Source organism: Sciurus carolinensis, chromosome X, assembly GCF_902686445.1.
Source record: "Sciurus carolinensis chromosome X, mSciCar1.2, whole genome shotgun sequence".
NCBI lineage: Eukaryota > Metazoa > Chordata > Mammalia > Rodentia > Sciuridae > Sciurus > Sciurus carolinensis.
In genome coordinates, this window is record NC_062232.1 from 131,326,968 (window position 1) to 131,334,545 (window position 7,578).

The 7,578-nt window shown below is 58.3% G+C and overlaps 2 protein-coding genes across 2 annotated transcripts; both read left to right on the forward strand.

The window, feature by feature from the left end:
• The first annotated feature begins 2,199 nt into the window (after positions 1-2,199).
• LOC124971727 (histone H2A-Bbd type 2/3-like) lies at positions 2,200-2,806 on the forward strand. Its single transcript, XM_047535388.1, has one exon. The coding sequence runs from the start codon at positions 2,450-2,452 to the stop codon at positions 2,804-2,806; it is 357 nt and encodes a 118-aa protein (XP_047391344.1). The 5' UTR covers positions 2,200-2,449.
• Positions 2,807-4,450: 1,644 nt separating this feature from the next.
• On the forward strand, positions 4,451-6,294 carry LOC124971726 (40-kDa huntingtin-associated protein-like). Its single transcript, XM_047535387.1, has one exon. It carries the CDS (start codon positions 4,779-4,781, stop codon positions 5,955-5,957), a length of 1,179 nt encoding a protein of 392 aa, XP_047391343.1. The 5' UTR covers positions 4,451-4,778; the 3' UTR covers positions 5,958-6,294.
• The last annotated feature ends 1,284 nt before the right edge of the window (positions 6,295-7,578 follow it).

Below are 7,578 nucleotides of genomic sequence, written 5' to 3' on the forward strand. Positions count from 1 at the left end.
TGTGTGTGTGTGGCGGGGGGGGGCTAAACCAAAACCTACTTGAATATCCAATAAATGGGCTCAGCAAAGTTACGGGATCTAAGATCAATATGAAACAATCAGTTGCATTTCTATACACTGGCAGCTAACAAACTGAAAAGGAGGTTAAGAAAATAATTCCTTTTAGGATAGCATCAAAAGAGTACCGAGGAATAAATGTAACAAAGATGTATAAGACGTATACTCGGAAAACTACACGACATTGCTGAAAGATATTAAGGAGACCTAAATAAATGTAAAGCATTCCATGTTGATGGAATGGGGCACTTAGTATTGGTAAGGTGTCCATAATCTCCAAGGTAATATGCAGATTCAGTGTGATGCCTGTTAGAATGCAACCTGCCTTCTTTGTAAAAATGGACAAGCTGATCCTGAAATTCATGTGGAGATAGATACAGAGGACCCAGATGCCCCAATCAAGCTCAAAACAGAAGAACAAATTCGGAGGACACACTTCTCAACTTCAAAACTTACCACAAAGTTACACTGATACAAAAAGTGTGGTATTAGCATCATAACAGACATCCGCGTCCATGTCATAGAACTTAAGAGTCAAAAACAAACCCACATACATATCCAGGTACAGCTGACTTTCAGTAAGGATGACAGGCACATGTAGTGTGGAAAAGAATAATCCCTTCAACAAATGGTTCTGGGACGACTGCAAAAATGAGCATGGACCCCTGTGTCATTCCATATTTAAAAAATAACTCGAAATGGATGGATCACAGATTTAAATGTAAGGACATTTAAACTTTTTTAAACTTTTAAACTTTTTTAAACTCTTAGAAGAAAAAACATAGATGTAAATCTCTGTGAACCTTGGACTAGGCAATATGACCACAAAAGCAGAGCCACAAAAGTGGTTTCTTTTGACAGATGGGACTTCATCCAAATGAAAATCTTTCAGACACCAAAGGATTCTTAGGTGGAGAGTGAAAGGACAACCTGCAGAATGGGGGAAATATTTACAAATCACATAACACATACATCTGATAAGGCTCAGTTTTCCATAATATACAAAGAACTCAATAGCAAAATGGCATTCGACCCAATTTCCCAAAATGGGCAAAGAGCTCCAGTGGAGGAGGATCAGGGGGAGGAAGGGGGAGCAGGGAGAGCAGCACGTGCACAAAGGGCCACGAAGCTCAGGAAAATATGTGCAACATCATTAGCCATTTGGGAAATGCAAATCACAAGGACCATGAAGTAGCACTGCACACCCAGTAGGATGGCCATTATAAAGAAAACCAAGCAAACAGAAAACAGCAAGCTAAGTTGAGGACGTTCAGAAATGAGGACCCTGAGGCAGTGCTGTTGGGAATGCAAAGGGGCACAGCTGCTGTGGAAATCAGTCTGGCAGTTAGTCAATGAGTTAAGCACTGAACTACCATACGGCCCAGGAGTTGGACTCCTAGATAGAGACACCAAAGAGTTCCCAACAGGTGTTCAAACAAAAACCCAGACGGGAATGTCACGGAGGCACACCCAGCTGTCCATCAACTGATGAGTGGCGACACAGAATGTGGGGTATGCGTAGAAGGGAGTATTATTCAGGTGTGAAAAGGTACCAAGTGCTGATTTGCGCTGCAACGTGGATGAACCCTAACGCTCAGCGACACCAAAGGCCGCACGTTTAACTCTGCCTGCACCTATAGGTACCGTCCAGCACAGGCAATGCTCTGTGGCAAGAACGCAGAAGACTGGTGGCCGCCGGGTGGGGGGGGGGGGGGGGTCCCCAGGAGCGAGCATGGGAGTGGGTGTAGCGGGGCGGGGGGGGGGTGCTTAAGGGGTTCTGGGTGTTTGGGGGGGGGGGGGGGGGGGGCGGTGGACGTGTCTCCGAAGCAGATGGTCCTGGCGGTGGCACAGCACTGTGACCCTAAGTACTCGACGCCTCTGAGTCGCACCTGCCCTCCCCCAGTCCTCTTTCTCCCTAGACTGCTCCCCACCAGCAGAAAGCGAGCGTCCCTGTGCCAAGATGGGAGGGCCCGGGCCGGCCAGGAGGCCAGGAGGCCAGGAGGCCGGCTGACCGCCCCGTCTAAGTCTACGCTCACACGCAGGCCGGGGCCCAGGCCCAGGCCCGGGCCGGCACGTGGCGGGCCAGCCGCGGAGCTGACATCACCAGAGCGCGTGGTGCGTCGCTGCCGACCAATGAGCGGACGGCAGGGGGTCGCTAGGATACAGGGCCCTGGAGCCCTGGACCCAACGACTACCTGCCGCAGGCAGCCACCGTTGGCGTCCAGACCGGCAGCACAGTCCAGCCCAGCCCAGCCGAGCCGAGCCGAGCAGAGGGCACCCAGTCCAGCCGAGCCGAGCCGAGCAGAGCTGAGCCGAGCAGAGCCGAGCAGAGCTGAGCAGAGCTGAGCGGAGGGAGCCCAGGCCCGCCGAGCCGGCCGAGCCAGCGCCCATCATGCCAAGGCAGCGGAGCCGTCGAAGAGGACGAGGGTCCGGGTCATCGCGGCCCCGGAGGCGCGCCTGCTCCCACACCGCCCGAGCCGAGCTGACCTTCTCTGTGAGCCTGGTGGAGCGCCGTCTGCGGGAGGGCCGCTATGCCCAGCGCCTGAGTCGGTCTGCCTCCGTGTTCCTGGCCGCCGCCCTCCAGTGCCTGACGGCCACGGTGCTGGAGCTGGCCGGCAACGAGGCCCAGCACAGCGCCAGGAGGCGCATCACCCCGGAGCTCCTGGACATGGCCGTCCACAACAACGCGCTGCTCAGTGGACTCTTCGGTACTACGACCATCTCCCAGGTCGCCCCGGCCCGGCGCTAGGCGCTGCTGGCCTAGCACCGGCCCACCCGTCCCCCCGTCCCCCCTCGCTGGCCTCCTCTCCTCGCCGGCCCCAGGTCCCCTTGCTCTCAGCAGGCCTCGCCCGGCCTGGCTTGTGCCTTCAGCTGGTCCTTGCATTAAAGCATTTCAAGAAACCCACCACCTGCTTCAGTCACTTTCTGTCGGGGGGTGGGGGTGGGCCTCCAGGCCTCTCTGGGCTTGGGGGGACTGCCAGGCCCGGAGCTGGGAGTGCTGGGGGGCGGGCTTGGGGCCTGGGGTGGGCACCTCGGAAGGTGGGAGCAGGCGGAGGAAGTGGGAGGAGGAGGATCAGGGGGAGGAGGGGGAGGAGGGGGGAGGAGGAGGAGGAGCAGGGGGAGGATCAGGGGGAGGAAGGGGAGCAGGGGGAGGAAGGGGGTGCAGGGGGAGGATCGGGGGAGGAAGGGGAGCAGGGGAGGAAGGGGGTGCAGGGGGAGGATCAGGGGGAGGAAGGGGAGCAGGGGGAGCAGCAGGAGCAGGGGGAGGAGGAGGAGGATCAGGGGGAGAAGGGGGAGCAGGGGGAGAAGGGGGAGCAGGGGGAGCAGGGGAGGATCGGGGGAGGAAGGGGAGCAGGGGGAGGATCAGGGGGAGGAAGGGGAGCAGGGGGAGGAAGGGGGTGCAGGGGAGGATCAGGGGGAGGAAGGGGAGCAGGGGGGAGGAGGAGGAGCAGGGGGAGGAAGGGGAGCAGGGGGAGGAGGAGGAGGATCAGGGGGAGAAGGGGGAGCAGGGGGAGCAGGGGGAGCAGGGGAGGAAGGGGGAGGAGGGGGATCAGGGGGAGGAAGGGGGAGCAGGGAGAGCAGCAGGAGCAGGGGGAGGCGACCGTGGAGGCAGCGGCTTCCCTGAGGCGGGGGCAGTGCAGGGGGTGACCCTGGGCGGCAAGGGCTGGCCAGTGTGGGCGTCGGGGTACAGAAGACGCCTCCCCCGTGGCCCTGAGCGACTCGGGGCCTGCATCTATCTATCTATCTGCCTGCCTGCCTGCCTGCCTGCCTGCCCGCCTGCCTGCCTGCCTGCCTGCCCGCCTGCCCGCCCAAGTCCGCGGAACGGGGTGGCCACGACTCTAGGACCCACGTCTAAAGGCGGCCAGTCGGGGTGGGGATGGACGGGCGGCCAGAGTGGCGGCGGGCCTGGGCGCCCACGGGGCAAGGGGCTTCGACGGCAAGATGGAGGCGTGAGGCGGAACATGCGGAAGAACCCGAGCAGGGAACTAGGCTCAAGCAGGGTCAGGGATCCAGCTTTGGTCACGTTCAGATGGAGCTGCTGCTAGGCGCCCTTAGCAACCGAGCTCCACGAGCTGCAACCTAGCAGCAGCCGGCGCCTGCGCAGGGGCCCCGCCTCCGCGGAGGGCCCACGTCCGCCCCACCCCCCCGCCTCCGTGATCCCTCATTGGTGTGCGTAGGTCGCCGGCCGCCGGCCGGGCCCCACCCCGAAGCCCCGATTTGCATACGCAGCTGGCCAGGACCCAGGATTTGCCCAGGGCGCCGACGGGAGGCCAGGCCCCGCCCCTCCGCCCTCGATTTGCATAAGCAGCTCCCCGGCCGGCCGGCCGGCCAGGCCACGCCTGCCCAGGACCCTAGAGTGGCCCAGGAACCCGGCTCCGGGCCAAGCCCCGCCTCCTGACCCGCGCTGCGCAAAGGCAGCTGCCTCCTCGCCCCTCGGTTCGCGTAGGTTGCTAGGCCAGCCCCGGACCCGCCCGCCTCCCTGACTGGCGTCCGCGCCTCCCAGCCAGGCCCTGCCTCTCACCTTGGCACATCACCAGGGCGACGGGGGACTGCGGGGGCGCCGGAGCCTGGCGCGCGCTTCGCGTCGCGCGCTTCGGGTCGCGCGCTTCGGGTCGCCCTAGGCCGCTGCAGCCTGACGCAGGGCACGTCGCGGCCGGCGGGCGGCGCGGCCCGGACCTTTGCCCACGTAGGCGCGGCCGGAAGTTCCCGGGGCCGGCAACATGGCTGCCTCCGCGTCCGGCCTCGGCGGTGGCGGCGGCGGCGGCGGCGGCGGCGGCGTGCTCTCGGGCCCCGAGGCCGGGGACTTCCTGGCGCGGTACCGGCTGGTGTCGAACAAGCTGAAGAAGCGTTTCCTGCGGAAGCCGAACGTGGCCGAGGCCGGCGAGCAGTTCGGCCAGTTGGGCCGCGAGCTGCGTGCCCAGGAGTGTCTGCCGTACGCAGCCTGGTGCCAGCTGGCCGTGGCGCGGTGCCAGCAGGCGCTCTTCCACGGGCCTGGGGAGGCGCTGGCCCTCACGGAGGCCGCGCGCCTCTTTCTGCGGCAGGAGTGCGACGCGCGTCAGCGCCTGGTGTGCCCCGCCGCCTACGGCGAGCCGCTGCAGGCGGCCGCCAGCGCCCTGGGCGCCGCCGTGCGCCTGCACCTGGAGCTGGGCCAGCCGGCCGCCGCCGCCGCTCTGTGCCTGGAGCTGGCCGCCGCCCTGCGGGACCTGGGCCAGCCGGCCGCCGCAGCCGGCCACTTTCAGCGCGCCGCCCAGCTGCAGCTGCCCCTGCTGCCCCTGGCCGCGCTGCAGGCGCTGGGCGACGCCGCCTCCTGCCAGCTTCTGGCGCGCGACTACAATGGCGCCCTGGCGCTGTTCACGCGCATGCAGCGCCTGGCGCGGGAGCACGGCAGCCACCCGGTGCAGCCGCCGCTCCCGCCCCCGCCACAGCAGACCCCGCTGGCCCCGGCACAGTCGCAGGCCCCGCCCCCGGGGCCCCAGCCCGGACCCGGCGCGACCCCAGCGACGTCCCCCTCGCCGCTCCCCGCCAACCCGGGCTCTGGCGCGCCCTCTCCCGTCGCCCTGGGCGCCTTCTCCGAGGTGCTGGTGCGCTGCGAGGTGTCCCGTGTGCTGCTGCTGCTGCTCCTCCAGCCACCTCCCGCCAAGCTGCTGCCCGAGCACGCCCAGACTCTGGAGAAGTACTCCTGGGAGGCTTTTGACAGCCACGGGCAGGAGAGCAGTGGCCAGCTTCCCGAGGAACTCTTTCTGCTGCTGCAGTCCTTGGTCATGGCTACCCATGAAAAGGACATAGAAGCTGTCAAGTCACTGCAGGTGGAGATGTGGCCTCTGTTGACTGCTGAGCAGAACCACCTCCTTCACCTCGTTCTGCAAGAAACCATCTTCCCCTCAGGACAGGGGATCTGATAAATCACATTAACCAAAGACCTTTTTGCCTGGTACACAACCTCATTCATCCACCTTTGCACATAGGGAGAAATAAAAGTCTTTGATCCAGGTTCTGCATTTCCTGTCATTCATATTGCCACCGAGGTATTTGTGCTGCTTTGCCTAGATTATTTCACTTAACATAATGTCCCTTACCCATATTGCCACAAATGACAGGATTTCATTGTTTTGAAGGATGAATAGTATTACATTGTGAATTTGTACCCCAATTTGTTTATCCACTCATCAGGCAATGCATTTGTAAGTTGATTCGGTTTCTTGGCTATTGTAAATAATGCTTTAATAAACTTGGTAGGACAGATGTCTGTTTCTCATGGTGATTTCCTTTTCATAGTAGTGGCTTACTTCATCAATAATCATTTAGGAAAGAAATGAAATATTTGTCTCCAGTACTACGGCAATACAGTAATTTGGTCATACTCCATAAACCTAAAATATTAGTCCTGGTGTTTCTTACATTAAGGTATCAGGTAAAGAGTTGGGAAAGAAAACAGTTGTGATAATCTCTCCCTGTGTATCTGGGCATGAGACCAATGTTGGTAATCAAAACTGTCATCTTTCATCACTCATTTCAAATTTATTATTTTTGACACCATCAGGTAGTCAGGATTCTTTCTGATGGGGTGACCTAAAACTTGATTTTGTGTAGCATCTGAGTTCTTGGTGATCCTGCCTTTGTTGAGTTGCTACAAGTTTCCATTCTCCCGAACTATTGGACAAGAGAGTACTCAGAGGTTTCATAATGGATCTAGTTTTCAAACAGTTGTCCTACTTGCTCCCTTTGGAAACAGTCACAAAATTTCCCCTTGGTAATAACGATTTTCCCCTAACCATCAATAGATAATGGATTAAGAAAGCGAGGCACATATGCCCAGTGGAGTTTTATTCAGCCATAATGAAGAATGGAATAATGGTATTTGCTAATAAATGGATTGAACTGGAGAACATGCTGAATGAAATAAGTGAATAAGTAAAATAAGAGGTGTTAGCTTCTGCTGTTGGCAAGTTAGTTAGGCAATGAGTGTTAGGAATTACCACATTGGCCCGTGGTGTATGGGTTTTGTTGAGCCTGTGCATAACTTCCATCCCTGCCACCACAATAACTTTGTTGACCAGCCCATTGAGCAAGCACTGTGGTGGCTGAAGGAAACATGACATTCACAGAGCATCTCCATGGATGCCTACTGTGGGAGTTAGCATAGGATACAATGATCTCTACACTAGGTTCTTATTTCAAAATATAACCATGTACCCTGTCCCTAACCCTTTTGTCTTTGCCATGTTTCTGGCTGACTGACCAACATAATAGTTATGACCCATGACTCAGTGTATATGTTCCTCAGGCCATTACTCCTTCCACATGAAGAGGACAATCAGATGTACCTGCTAAAGCTCTGTCCACTGGGATGACTTCCTCTAATCACTATTTTCAGGCCCATCCAGGAGGGGTATAGTGCAATATCTAGCTTTACTGCACTAATGGTACTGTCAGAATGAACAGATTGATCTATGGAACTTTTTCTTCCTTTATTAACTGGTTACGCTGGTTACAGGAAACTTCCATGAACCCATAGCTATG